Below are 19054 nucleotides of genomic sequence, written 5' to 3'. Positions count from 1 at the left end.
TGTACTGAAGAAATTATGCTGAGTACGTTTGTAGACAACTTTATTTTTGTATAAAGTGTCATCCACATGAAATGTCGAATATTATAAGCAAAAATAGATCTTTGAAATTATTTACGTTGATTTATATGTCATTGCAGACAGCTTAGTATTTAATCGATCTTCAGTTGTCGGTATTATGGAGAGTTTTCCGATGTATGCTATACTTGATAGTGAACATTGTTATTTGACCTTGACATTATGAAAGTCATTCTCGTCGAATTTCTTAAAGGCATATAGCCTGGTGATCCCGACGTGATCTGAAAGGGAGCTACAAAATAGTAACCCTTAACCCATATAGCGGCGAAACAGATTTTATGTAATATACATAGTATATTTAAAGACGTGATCTTTCAGGATAGATAACGCACATTGGAGTTGAAGGAATTCGAATAAGACTGTCATATTCTTATTAATATAGGAACAGTGTAATAGGTAAGTGCAGTGGTTGTACGCTCGCGCTCTTTCACAATGTCACAAGAAGATGCCGGAGCGAAGTCTACTGCTGACTCTGAGAGCATACTTGGAGCAGTTGCTTTAAAGCTGCCGCCATTCTGGCGAAACGATCCGGAGGTATGGTTCGCGCAAGCGGAAGCCCAATTTGCCACGCGCAATATCGTAGTTGAGAGTACAAAATACTCTTACGTTATCGCGACACTACCACCCGAGGTAGCACAGGACATTCGCGACGTCCTGATAAACCCCCCTGTTAGTGAGCCATACACGACGCTAAAGAAAAAGATCATAGCGCGAACGACGGAATCGGAACAGAGAAGAGTACAAATGTTACTCACAGAAGAAGAACTCGGAGACCGAAAACCTTCTCAATTATTACGGCGCATGGAACAACTCGTCGGAGATCAGAAATTAGAAAGAGGTATACTTAGGCAGTTATTCTTACAACGCTTGCCGCATAATGTTAGGCTGATCTTAGCCTCCACGAGTGAGTCGCTGGCACTATCGGATCTGGCCGTATTGGCAGATAGAATTCTCGAAGCGCACGTGCCTGTCGTGAACACCGTGGCGCCGGTGACTGATGCAGGGTCACATGCTATCACGGTTAAGCCAGCCCAATCCGGAGATATACAGGGTGCGAATTCAAACCTTGTAAGGCAAATTGCGGATTTGACAAAGCTCGTTCGCGAGTTAGCCACAGCCGTAGGGCAATTGAAACACGACCGTAGTCGTAGTCGAAATCGTAGTAGAAGCAAGACTCGTGATAAACGTGATTCCACGCCTGTTAGCGAATCGCCCGAAGATAGAGGATATTGTTGGTATCATTCTCAATATGCTGAGAACGCGCATCGCTGCAAGGCACCCTGCAATTGGAATAGTCAGGGAAACGCATAGACCAGAGGGTTGGGGCGATAAACCCCACTGGTCAACCGGATAGTCGCCTATTTTACATTAATGATATTAATTCGCGAAAGAAATTTCTGGTTGACACAGGTGCGGCTGTGTCGGTAATCCTCCCGACAAAGCGACAGAGGGTTAAACCTTCTACCTTGAAACTACGCGCAGCTAATGGTTCGCGCATCACAACTTACGGACAACAGTCGCTTACGCTAGATTTAGGCCTACGTCGTAGCTGCCGTTGGATATTTATCATAGCTGACGTAACCATGCCTATTTTAGGTGCGGACTTTTTGCACCATTTTCAATTTCTTATTGATATGGCAAAGCCGAGGCTTATTGATCCCCTAACGAACATGCAAGTGTCAGGTAGACATACGGACACTGTGTCACTTAGTCCCGTATTTGACACGCCTGAAGCTATTGATGCGTACACGAAGATGTTGCGTGATGAATACGCTGATATCACGATACCCGTATACCGTTCGCAGGACGTTAAGCATAATGTGGTACACCACATTGTAACGCGAGGACAACCCGTTACGGCTAGGCCGCGTAGACTCACCGGAGACAAGTTAGACAATTCTCACTGTCATTATTATGAGATGATAAAATATCTTTACACGTTTTGAGGTCGTTTATCCGTGTTCGACGACGATAAGTGTATTAGGACACTGTTTGTTTTATTTTGATAATTGTCAGGTTCCACTGAGACCCTCACCATAGACGAGTTTTTGTCCTACATGACATCGATCGAGGACCCATCTAGACTGCTTTTCCACTCTCCGTTGTATACGACAGGCCTAGCTACGTATTCCACCATTCCAAGTTCAGGTCGAACTCAATTCGCTAAGTAGATCGAACTGTCAACTTCTCAACGCTTTGGCCTATTTTGGAGTTTTTTATTCCGGGATTTTATTACATAATTAATTGCTCTGTTATAATTCCCTTGAATATACGACAAAACTTTATTTGCTGTCTTCAATTATTTGATATATCATACAGGCATTTCTTTGAGTTGTAAACACTCTGTAAATTTGTCAAAGAAAACATTCGAATCATTTTAATTATAAATCGAAGTCATCGAACTAATTATTTTGTCAAGTGCTTATTTTTCTTGAATGATCACGTTTAGCTAAAAAGTTGGGGTGTTTGAGTCGCCGTGCTTGTTGTTGCTTGTTTAGTTTTCCCCCTGTTTTTTCCTAGTCCCATTGATTGGTGTGTTTGATTTGTCTTTGTTTTTAAAAAGAAACATAATATTTTCTCCACCAAATTCACCAAAATACTCAGATCCGTCCCAACAAAATGTGGATGACACTTTATACAAAAATAAAGTTGTCTACAAACGTACTCAGCATAATTTCTTCAGTACAAATAAACTGCACTAGGAGGGGATTTTATGTAGTGACAATTTCTGAGTTTATTTTAGGATATCAAAGAAGCCTGAAATACTTTTATGTGATACTGTGTAAAACAAGAATCAAAAACACTTTTATGTGATACTGTGTAAAAAAAGAATCAAAAGCAATTTGGATTTTTCAGTTGGACGCCAAGAAATATCCACCTGTTATTATTAAAGACAGTATTTCCGGAACAGCAGGTGAATTTCAAAAGAAAGCATTCCCAATACGTGTTGAACCCTAAGAGACACGGACTTTAATAGTAATAATATGTAAATAATGTTTTCTTGGTTACGAAAAATGACCAATTAGATCTCGCCCTGTAAGGGCGGTTTCGTGCGTTCTTAATTAACGATACGGGACTCTTAAAAAAAGCCCGGTTGCTGATACTTCAGCAGAGTCGTCTGTGTTCAATTTTGGTTACATCTTTTTCTATGGGGATTTGAACCAATATCTCCCCCGAGACCGTCGGCTTAGCTCCCGACAGCGTACTTCACCGATGCTGTCTGGGCTCGTCATTTTGTAAAGGAGAATTAATGGACTCCTGGTTTAGCTGACTTTTTACTTCTTTTTCCTGATGTTTATCGGGTATGTTCCACTGAGACCCTCACCATAGACGAGTTTTTGTCCTACATGACATCGATCGAGGATCCATCTAGACTGCTTTTCCACTCTCCGTTGTATACGACAGGCCTAGCTACGTATTCCACCATTCCAAGTTCAGGTCGAACTCAATTCGCCAAGTAGATCGAACTGTCAACTTCTCAACGCTTTGGCCTATTTTGGAGTTTATATCCTATTTTATTAAATAATTAATTGCTCTGTTATAATTCCTTTGAATATACGACATAACTTTATTTACTGTCTTCAGATATTTGATATATCATACAGGCATTTATTTGAGTTGTAAACACTCTGTAAATTTGTCAAAGAAAACATTCGAATCATTTTAATTATAAATCGAAGTCATCGAACTAATTATTTTGTCAAGTGCTTATTTTTCTTGAATGATCACGTTTAGCTAAAAAGTTGGGGTGTTTGAGTCGCCGTGCTTGTTGTTGCTTGTTTAGTTTTCCCCCTGTTTTTTCCTAGTCCCATTGATTGGTGTGTTTGATTTGTCTTTGTTTTTAAAAAGAAACATAATATTTTCTCCACCAAATTCACCAAAATACTCAGATCCGTCCCAACAATGGTTTATGTGTAGTCCAACATATTCATCCTCATGTTGGACAACCTTCAGTGACCATGTGTCAGTAAGAAAGTGCTCCATGTTTGCAGGTACTGTTAAACCACAGTTTCCCCATATATTCTTCTTCACACTATTGCAATTCTGTATATTAAGACCTGTAACTTTCTATATAAAGATTACCTGCTTGTAATCAAAATTAAAAGAAAATAGGGCCTTTATGTATCTTGTCTTCCTGTGTTTAGCCGTTCTATTACACTGCTTCTTGCGCTATACAGTGTAGACCTTCATAGTAAACTTTACATTAATGATGTGCTGTATGAAAGGTCTAATAATGGACCACAATACTCCATTTATGTGTACATTTTAAAAGAGCAATACATATATGTTATAACAATATGTTATAAACTTTGAATGGTTTGCGCTCCCCTCCCCCCCCCCCCCATTTAGTATTCACTTTTACCTGTGAGATTTCCTTTAATACCCATTGAACATGTGCCTGCTATTACTACAAGTCGCAAAATGTACTTTAAGTTTGAATGTGTGTTGAGGTTAACCACTTCAATCACTGGACTTTGTACATGAATTGTAGACATTATTGGCTGTAATATCAACCAAATAGATAAAGATGACTTCAATTGCACTAATTGAAATGTAGATAGGACATCTGTGTTTACTTGACTAATTGAAATAGATTTAAAGGTAATCTAGCATCTAGCTTTTGACCTATGTCAGTTTATCTTTTTTGTTCATTTAAATACTTGAGTATTAAAGCTTTCAAAGTCAATGTACACTGTATAAAGATGATGAAGTATACCACTCTTGATATGGGCAAGTCCAAGAAAAGGTCACCCAAGAAGGCAAAATGTTATCTTTAATTTAAGAAGTTATCTTTGGTGGGGTAAGAAAGCCCAAATGTTGAATGTTAAAATTTCATTAAGAAATTTTTTTGATAATATGCATATTTATGCTAATTTGGGGCACCTAATTTGCATAATTGATGAACTGGGCGTTATGTATGGGACAATTATAAAAACTCATAGAAAATATTAAAAAAAATTGTGAGATTTAGTCATAGGTGGGACATGGACCCCCTAACATCTTATTACTTTTGGGGGAAAAAAGTAGTGTCATCTAATTAAATATGCAAATTAGGTCTTGTCCAAGGAAGAAATGTCCCATACGTAACATTTTGAGGATTTTTTAAAAGTTATTTCTCATATTACAATACTTGTATTGTTGCATCTCTGAGTTAAGTTCTAATTTATTAAGTATGAAAATGTTATACCACAAAAAGTTTCAAAAATATTGTTCACTTTTTAATCAAAAGTTAATTAAAAAATTGTTACGTATGGGACAACATGTTACGTATGGGACATTTACACACAATGTCAATGAGGAGATTTGTGTACAAAGTGAATGGAGAAAAACAAATTTCAAGAGTGCTCTAAAAAGTGATTATTTACCTTTTCTTTAGTTTTTATTTTTTGTTCATGTTGTAGGCATTAGATAAATAAAATGATTATGTTTTTTAGATTGAAAGGTCATCCTCATCTGTAGACATGTCTGTTTATTTTTTCCCCTTGTTAATATTAATTCTAACTCTTAAAATACTATTAAGAGCTTACAGCTCTATTGGATTAATGTGAATTCAGCGCCTCAATATATTGAAAATTGTAAAAATGGAGAATCATATATCAAATCAAAGGAGAAAATAAGGAGAACACGATGGTGTACATCATTTATCATGGAGACCGATGGAACTCGGTTAATTGATAGTTTAAAGTTCTCTCTCTGAATGCTTCAAACACGCAGAATTACGTCCGCGAAATTGGGGATTTTTTATGAAGTCACTTTCTGTATGAGAGGCGTGATTGGCTCTCCCACGTGAAGCTCCACTTGCATGCAAAACCTGTTGCGAGGGTACGTTTTCTCCACATTGTCACTGAATACTTCGATCACGAAATGAAAGAAAACCCAGAATTTTATCTAGATTTGGATTTTCAAATTGATGATTTTGAAGATGAAGAGAATGATGATGAAGTAAACAACAAAGTGACGTAGTTGGGGGTAAATTGGGGGAATCGATGATGAGGAGTCGGACAATTCAACTTGCAACACGATCACATGCCGATTCGCTACCAACTCATGCAGCTAAGTGCTAGCTACACCGCGCGTGCCAAATTGAATTCACGAAAATGACTTACCACACTGTCCAGATAGAGTCTCTTACTTCTGTGACTATGAAGAAGGAAAATAATGATAAAACTGTACTTACAAATAAGTGAATGTAATCCGAACCTGAAGGCAAATCAACTCAACGAATAGCAGCAGACGATATGCACCGCGCCGATGATAAACTTCATGTGGCTGGGATAGATTGTCACTCGTTCTGTTAGATGTAATTTTTATCTCATTAATTTGACAAAATTACGAAACTCGGGGAATTATTTATCTATATAAAAATATAGTAACATCTCGTATAATTTTTAAATTACGATAAAACGTTTTTTGAAGGAAAACGTTGAGGTAAATTAAAATTGGATGTAAAAGATCCCCAACATGCCTAGCTTGATTGAGAGCTGTGCAACACGTGCATAGATCTACTCTCTCAGCCAAGGCGAGCAAGCAATACGGCATGTTTGTGATTTTGATTACGATCACATATACGAGCTTTTAAAAGGTTTTATCGTAATTTAAAAAATAATACGAGATGTTACTATATTTTTGTATTGATAAATAATTCCCCGAGTTTCGTAATTTTGTCGGTTGAGGCACAAGGATATGGTTGGGCCTACACAAACCAATAGAGCAGGGCTAGGCATGAATCCAACCCAGTACTTCTTTAAGGCAAGCACAAAAATGAAGCGGAAGATGGTTTCTGACGAAATCCGTCACAAAGGGGAGGAACGACGTGTCGCTAAAGCAGTTGGCCTTGTGCAGCAGGGAGCTTGGTGTCGATGGGAGTGTGTAGAACCAAGGTCCCTATCCTGGAAAGACATATGGAAAATGGAATCAGGCACACTCAAATTTTTGTTACGAGCAACCTACGACGTTCTTCCTTCTCCTCATAACCTGAAGAAGTGGGCCAAGACTGAGAACGAGAATTGCCATAAATGTGGAAAGAAGGGTTCACTCAGACACATTCTATCAAATTGTCAGGTGTCTCTGGTAGAAGGCCTGTATACATGGAGGCACAATGAGATCTTGAAAGAACTGAGCAATGCCCTAAAGATCACTATTGAGAAAGCAAACCAGACAAAGCCATTAAAAGCTCCAGCGATGATCTCATTTGTGAAGGCTGGAACAAGTACTGGAGCCAACAGAAAAGCTAGACAACACACAAGTAGGCTCCTTTGTCTAGCAAGAGATTGGCAATTGGTCTCAGACTTGGATGAGCAGATGACCTTTCCCAGTGAGATTGCGACTACCAACATGCGACCAGATATGGTAGTCTGGTCGAAGCAGTCCAAGTCTGTCATCCTATGTGAACTGACTGTGCCATGGGAGGAGAACATTGAGACGGCCCATGAGTACAAGACGTCGAAATATGCCGGACTTATCCTAGAATGTAAGGAGAGGGGATGGAAGGTAGACTACTACCCAGTAGAGATTGGCTGCAGAGGTTATGCGACAAAGTCTCTCCATTTCTTCCTCTCAAGAATGGGGACAACCAACAGAAGGAAGCTGGCTTTGGACTTAATGGAGATCGCCACAAGGTCCTCAGCCTGGATTTGGAATAAATATAAAGCCAACTTACCAAACAAGCAGCTGGAGGTGGCATCTTGTCTTGATGCTGCTGGCCCGCCTCCTGCCACATAGCCATATCGAGGATAATGGGCCGAAATGGCTGGCAGGAGGACCTCGACTGAGGATCCAGCTGTTCTGGAGGACATTTCTCTGCACAAGGTGTGTTTTGATTATCTCAAATTAATGAGATAAAAATTATATCTAACAGAACGAGTGACAATCTATCCCAGCCACATGAAGTTTATCGTTGGTACATATCGTCTGCTGCTATTTGTTGAGTTGCCTTCAGGTTCGGATTACATTCACTTGTTTGTAAGTACAGTTTTATCATTATTTTCCTTCTTCATAGTCACAGAGGTAAGAGACTCTGTCTGGACAGTGTGGTAATTCATTTTCATGAATTCAATTTGGCCCGCGCGGTGTAGCTAGCACTTAGCAGCTGCATGAGTTAGGTAGCGAATCGGCATGTGATCGTGTTGCAAGTTGAATTGTCCGACTCATCATCATCGGCGTAATTCCCCCAATTTATCTCCAACTACGTCACTTTGTTGTTCATTTCATCATCATTCTCTTCATCTTCAAAATCATCAATTTGAAAATCCAAATCTAGATAAAATTCTGGGTTTTCTTTCATTTCTTGATCGAAGTATTCAGTGACAGTGTGGAGAAAACATACCCTCGCAACAGGTTTTGCATGCAAGTGGAGCTTCACGTGGGAGAGCCAATCACGCATCTCGTACAGAAAGTGACGTCATCAAATTCAAGTCAATTCAGAGACCGATGCGAGGCATATTTCGGAGAGGCATTTTGAGCGTTTTTAATCGGCGATTTTCACCTTATGTATTATTTTCGTTATTTTTGAATGACCCACTGATAATCCCCACATCATTACCTTTCCATTGACATATAATAAGACCACATTCATAATCAATATAGTTCTCCTTTAACAATGTTTATTTCTTATTTTCCGTAACCTTTGACCTTTTCCCAGGGACCAATTTAATTCACAAGTATTCTTTCAGGTACTTAGCTGATGGTATCAAAGCTGAGGCCAAAGGAATGCATTATAACAGGTTCTTTCGCACATGTACAATGTATTCAGGAGATTATTTGAGCAAGATTTTAGTTTGTTATTTTCTGTGATCTTTGACCTATTCCCAGGGACCAATTTAATTCACAAGGATTCTCCCAGGCACCTGGCAGATGGTATCAAAGCTGAGGCTAAGGGAATGCGTTATAACAGATCGTTTGATACGTTCAGAAGAGAATTTGAGCTTGTAGATGTCTGCTATTTCTGCAAGAAAGGTGTTGAGGTAAAATTTGACATGTTTAAATATTGCTTTGATACAGTTCATGAAAGTTGGACATACATGTATAAAGAGTAATCAAGTTTCAGTGAACATCCTGCATGAGTTTTAGGTCACATGACCAAGGTCAAAGGTCATTTAAGGTCAATGAACTTTGGCCAAATTGGAGGTATATTTTTTATTGCTATGAAAGTTCATGGATACTGTTTATGAAATGTGGAAGTTATGTAGGGGAAATCAAGTATCACTGATCATCTTGCAACAAGTTTTAGGTCACATGATAAAGGTCAAATGTCATTTAGGGTCAATGAACATAGTATTTTATTATCATATGATTGGTGTTTTTTGAAAAATTATTCTATTGTCGTTTTCAAAGTCAGCACTGCTGCTATATTGAATGCAGGCGAGACTACCAGAGGGGCACCACTTTTTTTTAAATACACAACCCTATATATTCATATTGTCTGATTTCAATAATTATAATACATGTACATAAGCCACAACTAAAAAGAAAGGGGATATCTGCTATTTTTGCCAGAAAGGTGTTGAGGTATAATTTTAGATTTTTATGTTTTAACATATTAGACTGCAAATTTTTGAGGTAATATTAAAAGGAAAACTATAATTTGCAAGCTCTGTGTTGATATGGGAACCGGTATACTTAATATAAACATACATAATTGAGATTCAAGGCATATGAGATCAAACACCTTTAGAATGTCAAAAATAAAAGGGTAAAATATCAGAAAAAAACGGGGTTGAGAAAGTTTGAGGTTATTTTTCTCCGATTGTGCAATGGGTTTTTAATGGAATGTGTAAATTTCAAATTTAGAGTGTAAAATCACTGGAATAGGGTGTACATTTTACCAATAAATTGAAAAAAAGTTATAAGAGTGGTTTATACAAACTTGTGGTCAGATTTAAATAGTAATCTAATTATTTGAAATATGCTTGTAGACTGCAGATATTTACATGTAGCTTGAAAGATGATTAAATCTATTTTTATAAATGTACCCAGGGGTGCTAATTAGTTAGCAAGTCAGTCGTTGTTTATTATAAGTGGAAAAGCATATGTGAAAGCGAATTGCAAACAAATTATCTCATGTACATTAGTTTCCTGTTTTCTTGCTTAATATGTGAAAATTAATTTGCTTGGATATTTATATTCTAAGGAATATTAAACAAATAATCATCAATAACATGAAGTAGTGAGAATGACATAAATGTAGATTTGTTCATTTAGTTACCGTACCCATTTTTCCTGCTATTCACTCTTGTCTATAGTTAGAAAATTTGTTGCAAAGCCTGTCTAAGAATATACACACAAAATGCAAAATTGGATGAGGTTCTTTTTTTTCAGTCTTTATTATTGTTTTCTGTGCAAGATTTTTCTATTAATCATGACTTTGATACTAATTTTTTCTGTTTCCACATCTTTTACCTGTTTTATTTGTAGGCAATTTGTGATGATGAAGTTACAAAGAGATTTTCTGCAGAGGGTGAGTTCCATGGTGACGCACTTACATGTACTAGAACTTTTGGTTGGAAAATAATGAGTACTTCATATTTGTCAGACTTCGAGTGCGATGTACTATTGCAATGAAATAATGCACAATGAGTTTTTCAGTGACAAGACATTTGCTCCTGTGTCAATTTGTCCGGGCTATATTTCGTCTAAGATATAGGGTAAGGGTTAGGGTTGCAATAGGGTTTTATGTTAGGTTTAATAAGATAAAGTATAGTGTTAAATCCGGAGTTGAAGTTGGTTATTCCATTAGTGTATGGAATGTACAGCGGAGCAATTGTCGCCGGAGCAAATGTCGTTGAATCTGACAAGGCTTTGAAACATTTGTTTGGCATATGATACTGATAGTGAATTTCAGAGAAACACAGAACAGCTTGTGATCCCTAAATATGGCTCATTGGAAACTGAACTAGGATCATGCCTTTATCGAATGACATTGACAGTGCTCAGGGTTTTGATGAGCTGATGTACAGTATATCCACAAGCATACAGGAGTTGAGTAAGAACATGAATGGGTCCATTTTATAACCTGTGATGGTACCAGCAAAAAAGAATTAGTCAAAGAGCTGACAGCACCGAAATCAGGAACCTGGCTTAAGCCAGGGTTACACCAAAACTGAATTCCCCCGAATAGATTCAAACTATTTCTTGCCGAATCCGGCCTAATTCAGATGGTTTCGGTGGATTCGAATGTTCCCGAATCCTTCCTGAATTTTCTCGCATTCGCGGAGGGAGAACAGAATGCTCCCGAAACCACCCGAATATGTGTATTCGCAGCTGATTTGGTTCAGGTGTGACCCAGGCTTTAGCTTGGAATGTAGGAGCACCTTGAGCACTTAACGAGGTAGATATGTGTGTACAGTAGGTTCCGTGACCTTTACTCCGGCGACTATTGCTCTGCTCTAAATTCCGCACACATTAATCAAATGACCAACTTCAGCCATGGGTTGAACACCATACCCTACCCTAAACCTAACTCTCAACCTAACACAAAAACTCTATTGCAACCCTACTCCTAACCCTACATCTTAATAGAAGAAATTAAGCCCAGAGCAATTGTCGCAGGAGCACGTGTCGTGTCACCATGTGTGTGATATGATACCCTCCGTTTATTTGCATCATAATTGTTATTCATAATTGTAAATTGTTAATCATATATGTAGTCGATTTTGGTAACAATGCCATTGGAATAATTCTCTTCCTTTGATGATTTCTTTAGAATTGGGATCTTGGAATCTGTTGACTAGGACAAGTATGAGATACCAATATTTAAGGTAAGCTGTGGGAGTTGATTCTTTAGTGTTTTTTTGGGGGGAGGGGGTTCTATCATATGAAGCACCATATTTCTAATGTGTATCTTTTAACAGGTAGTTTTCCATTCGCCAAGAGTTTGCTTGCTCGTGAAATTTTAGCTCGATTACCCCATTTCAGGGGAGTATTTCATGTGATTTTTCACTGGCAAATGGTTATAAGCTACTGAAATCCTTGCATCTGATTGGCCGAGAGCAAATTCGTCAGTGAAAAGCACTGATTAATTGCTCAGTGAAACACCAGGATTCATCTCCATAGTCTAGAAAAGCCAATTTTTCATCAGCCCAAGTCGGGTTTTCTTACTTGAACATCAAGTTTGAGCTGAAGAGCATAGACACTTGGCTGCTTGTTTGAAAACACATGCGATAATACAATTCTGTTACATGAAATGAATTATTATGACAGGCATGATTTTGTTGTTCCAGCAGATCTGCAGATTTTTTTAATTCTGAAGAAACAAAATTAATAGTGATGTACAATTTTTGTATGTTTTTCATGGCCAAATAAATAATAATAATAATAATGAAAGGCAGGTAAATGTAATACACCCTCAATATCTTTTGAAATGCATTTAAACCTTGAATTGTCAATTCCTAAATTTGCAATAAAGTTGTGTACATACCCCCCAGGAGGCCGTTTGGGTATTTCATAAAGCTGTTTGTAAGTTATGAATGACTTTACGAACGACTGGTGATCCTTTCTTGTGCTATATGATATACCCATGTAGCTGACTTTGCTCCTAAGAACATGTTACAGTCGTGCAAAAAAGTTGTGCACAATTTTACAAAGAGCTACACCCACCTGTTCTCTCGCAAGCAGCACTTTTCCTCTTTTTATATATATTTCCAAGACTTTTTTACATGTACAGTGGTGCCCAAAGGTAAGTGAACCCAACCAGAAAATGAACGTATAAAAGTGTTCAAGTTCTGCCATAAATCACAATGCACAGATTAGAGGTCATTGTCGAAGGTCGGTGAACCGGGACAGCACATCTTCTAAACAGGGAAGTGGAACCTCCCACTTCCCTGGTCTAAAGATTCGGACCGAACAAAAAATTCCAAATATGTCATTTGTCCATAGTCCAGGATGACGCTGCTGAACTTTTGATTCACTGATTTTCGACAAAGACTGCTTTGTTATGAAGGGCTCTTGACCAAAGTGTCTCTGGTTTACAGAAAGTGTCTGCGAAGTAATTGCTAAAATGCCTAATAGGGGAAAAAGGAGTATCACAGATGTTTTAGAAATCATTCATGCGATCAATTGACTTGAACCATTGACTTGAAACTTTGCATTAAAAAGATGTTGGTTCCATGTCCCTCATTATATTAACCCATTGTACAGTTATATATGCAATGAATCGAATATCAGGGGGCCACTTCATAAAGCTGTTCGTAAGTTAAGAGTGACTTTAAGAAGACTGGTGAAACTTTCTTACGCGCTAAATAATCACCATTGAACATTTAATGGTGAAATTATTTACCATAAGAAACGATCATCAGTCGTTCTTAAAGTCGCTCTTAACTTACAGACAGCTTTATGAAACACCCACCAGGACGGATCCCAGGGTTTTTGTCTCACCTGCATAGCAGAGTGAGACTATAGGCGCCGCTTTTCCGACGGCGGCGGCGGCGTCAACACCAAATCTTAACCTGAGGTTAAGTTTTTGAAATGACAGCATAACTTAGAAAGTATATGGACCTAGCTCATGAAACTTATACATAAGGTTAATCAAGTATCACTGAACATCCTGCATGAGTTCACGTCACATGACCAAGGTCAAAGGTCATTTAGGGTCAATGAACTTAGACCATGTTGGGGGAATCAACATCAAAATCTTAACCTAAGGTTAAGTTTTTGAAATGTCATCATAACTTAGAAAATATATGGACCTAGCTCATGAAACTTATACATGAGGTTAATCAAGTATCACTGAACATCCTGCATGAGTTCACGTCACATGACCAAGGTCAAAGGTCATTTAGGGTCAATGAACTTTGGCCGAATGGGGGTATCTGTTGAATTACCATCATAACTTTTAAAGTTTATGGATCTGATTCATGAAACCTGGACATAATAGTAATTAAGTATTACTGAACATCCTGTGCAAGTTTCAGGTCACATGATCAAGGTCAAAGGTCATTTAGGGTCAATGAACTTTGGCCAAATTGGGGTATTTGTTGAATTACAGCCATAAATTTGAAAGTGTGTTGGTCTAGTTCATAAAACTTGGACATAATAGTAATCAAGTATCACTGAACATCCTGTGCGAGTTTCAGGTCACATGATCAAGGTCAAAGGTCATGTAAGGTCAAAGAACTTTGGCCACGTTGGGGGTATTTGTTGAATTGCCATCATATCTCTATAAGTGTATTGGTCTAGTTCATAAAACGTGGAAATAAGAGTAACCAAGTATCACTGAACATCTTGTGCGAGTTATAGTAGTTTTCAAAATCAGCACTGCTGCTATATTGAATCGCGTGATGCAGGTGAGACGGCCAGAGGCATTCCACTTGTTTTTCCTTCAAATCTTGTCTTATTTTTTATTTCTTCAAAGAATAACCTTCATGGTTGAACTGTCAAAATACTCTTTTTGAAGTTAAATATTTGCCTGCCAACAGATGACAGATTGAGGAAGGAAAAATTTAGGTCAATAATTATAGATCTGTATTTATATTGTCAACACATTGCCTGCTGGAACTGGGTGGTCGGTCCCTGTACAGAGCCTATACATGTAGGTATTACAAAATTCAGACGTTGATAGGTTAAGTGAAATGAAAAGAATGCTACATGTATGTTGTATATTTCTTTGTCAATGTCATGTAGTTTCAGGATGTCTCCTCAACAGTATTATCAGACCTGCCAACCAGTACGTTTTTGGCGTATTTAGTACGTTTTTACAACCAAAATACGGCAGTACGTTTTTTCTTTTAAAAATACGATTTTGTAAAAAAAAAAAAAAAAATTGTTTTTTTTACAAAATCGTAATTTATTGAGAAAAATCATCTCTATATGTCTTTATTTCATAAAACCTACACAAATATGGTTGTTAGATCAATATAATTTCAGGTAACTTGTTTTTTTTTTTCAGTAATTTTGTTAAAACCAGGGTGAGATATACACATGTTTAAATGTTTTTTTGTTCATCTGCAAGAGCAGTGCGCAGTTTAGCTTGCATGCAGCTTGAGCGCCGCGATGAGCGAGTGCGCCATGCATTTTATTATGAAATGCACTTTTTAGGTGAAAAATACACTTGTTTATTACAGAATACACTTTTTCATTCCCAGAGGTTGGCAGGTCTGTATTATGTATGCATGGGCGTCAATCGGTGGGGGACGGGGGGGACGTGTCCCCCCCATGATTTTTTCAGGGGGGGGGACACAATATCAAATGTCCCCCCCATGTTTTTGTCACAAAAGAAGTGTGACCATCTGGGGGGGGGGGGAATATGTGCATACCTTCTCAAGGAAATAAGAGTTGATTCCCCTTAAAAAATATAAAGAAAAAAACAACTGTCATGTAACTTTTCGATGCAATTAACGGTGGGTAAATTCGCATTCAAAAGCAGCGCAGCTAGCCGTCTATGAGCCGTTCCTGTACGTACGACGCCGGGGTACACGCGAGCACCCACATGGAGACCCGCACGTGCCTGGTGGGTTTTTTTTTCATGTGGGTATGCACGGCATGACAGCATAGGCGGATCCAGGGGGGCCCAAGGGGCCAGGGCCCCCCTATTGGCGGAGCAAAAAAAAGAAAAGAAAGGGAAAGAAAGTAAAAAAGAGAAGAAGAAGGGAAAAGAGAGGAGAAAAAAAGAAAGGGAAACATAAAAGGAGGAAGACGAGTGAATAAGAAAAGGGGAAGACTTGGAAAGTAGGCCTAATGATAAAAAATCTTTCATGCCGGGATATAAAATTTTTGCTCACGCTTCGCGCTCGCATCGCCTTTTAGGTGATTTACATATCTTGCTCAATATGGAGCTTAAATATCAAATCTTGAAGTCAATACACAAAACATATTTCAGCTCGAAAATTTATTTTTCATTATTTTGTTTGATTTGCAAATTTGATTTTTAAAAAGTGTTCTATAAAAATGTTTGTTTTATGGTCTGAATATTAACATTTTCTGCTTGCGCTGCGCGCTCGCAAAATTTGATTTGTCAGGTACCTATTATTTTCCTGTATTCCATAAAGTTATCAAAATATCCCTATTCAGGTCAGATTGTGAAAACGTATCAGCTAGCGATGCATGCTCGCATTTTGATTGGTGAGTTATGTTTATCTCAATATTAATTCTAAAACAAACTACTTAAAATCCCCATTTGATCACATGCAGTTTATCAGAAATTTCGGCTCGCGATTTCCGCTCGCATTGATTGTTGAAATATATCAAACCATGCATCTCATTCATAATTACAAAAATGCTTTAAATGTCCAGTTTTCAGGCCATAATATAAAGAGATTTCGCGCTCTCATGCTTAGGAAGAGAAATAGGAAGATAGTCATCATTTTCATATGATGACATATAATGTCCCGGTCCTATGTCAAAACTGAAAGTAATAATACTAAAACTTATCAGCTCTTTTTAACTGTGATCCATATCCACCTCACAATTTTCTCACAAAGTGGTTGAAAAACAGAGCTTAAATTGACCCTTTTCAGAGCGGAATATCATATATTTTTAGCTCGCGCTTTGCGCTCGCTTTATTGATTTTCATGATAAGAAATGTAATTAAATTACCCTAATTCTACATGTTCTAGGTCGAAATCTGAAACACGCGTTTATTTAGATACGCAGTTTGTTCTCTATTTAAATCCTTATCCAGTTTCAGATCACAATATAAAAAATTGTCTGCTCGCGCTTTGCGCTCGCATTATTAATGTAGGAAAATTTCCAATTACTCATTTTCATGATTTACAAATCATGAATAGAGTGTCCAGAATTTTTCCGCTAGCGCTTCGCGCTCGCATCAATTGTTTAGTTATATACTTATCATTTTCACGATTACAAAAAGTGCTTAGAATTTCCATTCTTGAGGTAGAAATGTCAAAATTTCTAGCTCGCGCTTCGCGCTCGCATTATTTGGTAGTTACAATATGTAACGTCATCATGGCTAACACGCAGCCGTTAACAGATCAGATCAAAGCGTATATCAAAAAATAAATAAAACAATTTGTGCTCGCGCTTTGCGTTCGCATTATTAATGTAGGAAGCCGATTTCCAATTACTCATCATTTTCATTATTTACAAAATATGAATAGAGTGTCCAATTTTTAGGTTTGAATCTCAAATTTTTCAGCTCGCGCTTCGCGCTCGCATTGATTATTTAGTTATATACTTAACCTTTTTCCTTCTTCAGGTAAAAATGTCAAAATTTTCAGCTCGCGCTTCGCATTATTTGATAGTTGAAATATGTAACGTCTTCATGGCTAACAAGCTGCCGGTAACAGATCCTTTTTTATCAGATGAAAACGTATATCAAAAATTTCTGCTCGCGCTTCGCGCTCGCAGCAATTATTTAGTTAGATACACATCTCGTTTAGGATCATAAACATTGCCCAAAATGTTTGAATTTTAAACCAAAATACATAAAATAAACAAAAAGCTAGCACTTTTTAAATAAGGCTTATGATATTATATATCATATGTATAAATATATTACCCCTTCAAAGAAACAAACAAAAATTAACTTCGAGCGGCCGATCGGGGAAAATGTGGGTGAAAAAAAATTCCGGCCCCCCCCCCCTATTGGCGAAGGCTGGATCCGCCCCTGTGACATACGGTACATGTAGCGGTGGAGTATGACGAAAGTGTAATGGATCTGGAAAGTATGTACCTATAAAAGTGACATGCTTGCATGTTGCTATTGTGTCCCCCCCATGCTCAAGTTTGGATTGATGCCCATGTATGTATGTTAGTATAACAATTGACATCTAGATCGATCCTTGTCATTTGATTGGTTGTTTGATATTGATCATTCAGCAGCTTGCATTTGCAGTGCGCGTGTTGTACATGTACATGCATGGGGCAATAAACAGACCGCGCTCGCACTGCACACACATCTGCATCCAAATTCATAAAAAATGTCAAATGACAAGCATCTAGTTTAGGTGTCATATAAATGAAATAAGGAATGTTCTTTTCATTTGTGCAATGGACAGAAAGCTTTATTCAGTGAAAGATGAAATGAAGGATCCATTTTACTCAGCTACGCCTCGTTGAATGGATCATTTCATATTTCACCTCATGACGTATTCTGTCCATTGCACTCCATTACACATTCATTATTTGTATATAAAGGCAATTCCTGTACATTCACATACATGTATATGTACATGTACCACATGTGGGTTACATATCTAGGTTAAATATTCTATAATAAGCGCTAAAGGGCACCTGTCTGGCAATGTCCTTGATCTATTTCCACATGAAGGGCCTTTTCACACGTGAATCTTGAATCATCATTGTAATGATGATTGCAATTCGTCTTTAGAATCATCGGACCTTTCACACGGAAAATTTGTACCGTAATTTGAGTGAGACTTATTACTGGAATTCATCTCCGGGTAGAATTTGAATTCGTGATTGCGATTAGCGTTCGTGATTCTAGTTTGGTTTCACACGTGCTAAAAATTTGTCATACTGTAGCCTTATTTTTCAGTGGAATCATCATTCAAATTATGATTTTTTACCGTGTGAAAGGGTGGGAAGTGTATTTGCTTTGATCAACCAGTGCTGAAATACAATGCACAGGTATGGATTATGCATCGCAACCCTGGAGTGAAGCAACATGCCATGCATATTCACAATAATGATGTTATTAGAGCATATCAACAATGAAACTTATTAAACCCTAATAATCCAGTTTTTTTTATTATTGTCATTCTGGCTGGGGGGGGGGGGGGTCTCATGGCCCCCTTAAGGTCTTGTTGTGGATTGGGCAACTGCGGTGAAAATTTGCACAATGGTAGAGAGTGGTCTTATCTACACATGTACATTGTTGCATAGGTAAATTCTACTAGATTTATATGTTTTGTTTTATCTGAATTAATTATGCTTAATACTTATTCATGAAATCATACTTTTTGCTCTAATTCACTATTCACTAAATAAAGCTCCTAGATTGCTAATGTTTGATGAAAAAAATTCAGAGCATTCCTGACTATTGTAACTGAAAATGAAATTTTGGTAC

General features: G+C 37.7%; 2 protein-coding genes across 2 annotated transcripts in view; both read left to right on the top strand.

The window, feature by feature from the left end:
• Nucleotides 1-507: 507 nt before the first annotated feature.
• On the top strand, nt 508-1386 carry LOC135156083 (uncharacterized). The gene has a single exon (XM_064107211.1). It carries the CDS (start codon nt 508-510, stop codon nt 1384-1386), a length of 879 nt encoding a protein of 292 aa, XP_063963281.1.
• A 7498-nt stretch (nt 1387-8884) lies between these two features.
• The window catches only part of LOC129272665 (glycerol-3-phosphate acyltransferase 4-like), a 29888-nt gene continuing 19718 nt past the window's right edge, over nt 8885-19054 (top strand). The window contains exons 1-3 of the mRNA XM_064107976.1: nt 8885-9038; nt 10489-10531; nt 11777-11831. Of these exons, the coding sequence (XP_063964046.1) occupies nt 8955-9038; nt 10489-10531; nt 11777-11831 (182 nt within the window). The 5' untranslated portion in view covers nt 8885-8954. The remainder of the gene's footprint in view (nt 9039-10488; nt 10532-11776; nt 11832-19054) is intronic.

This window comes from Lytechinus pictus, chromosome 12, assembly GCF_037042905.1.
Source record: "Lytechinus pictus isolate F3 Inbred chromosome 12, Lp3.0, whole genome shotgun sequence".
NCBI lineage: Eukaryota > Metazoa > Echinodermata > Echinoidea > Temnopleuroida > Toxopneustidae > Lytechinus > Lytechinus pictus.
This window is presented reverse-complemented; position numbering and strand designations above follow the sequence as displayed.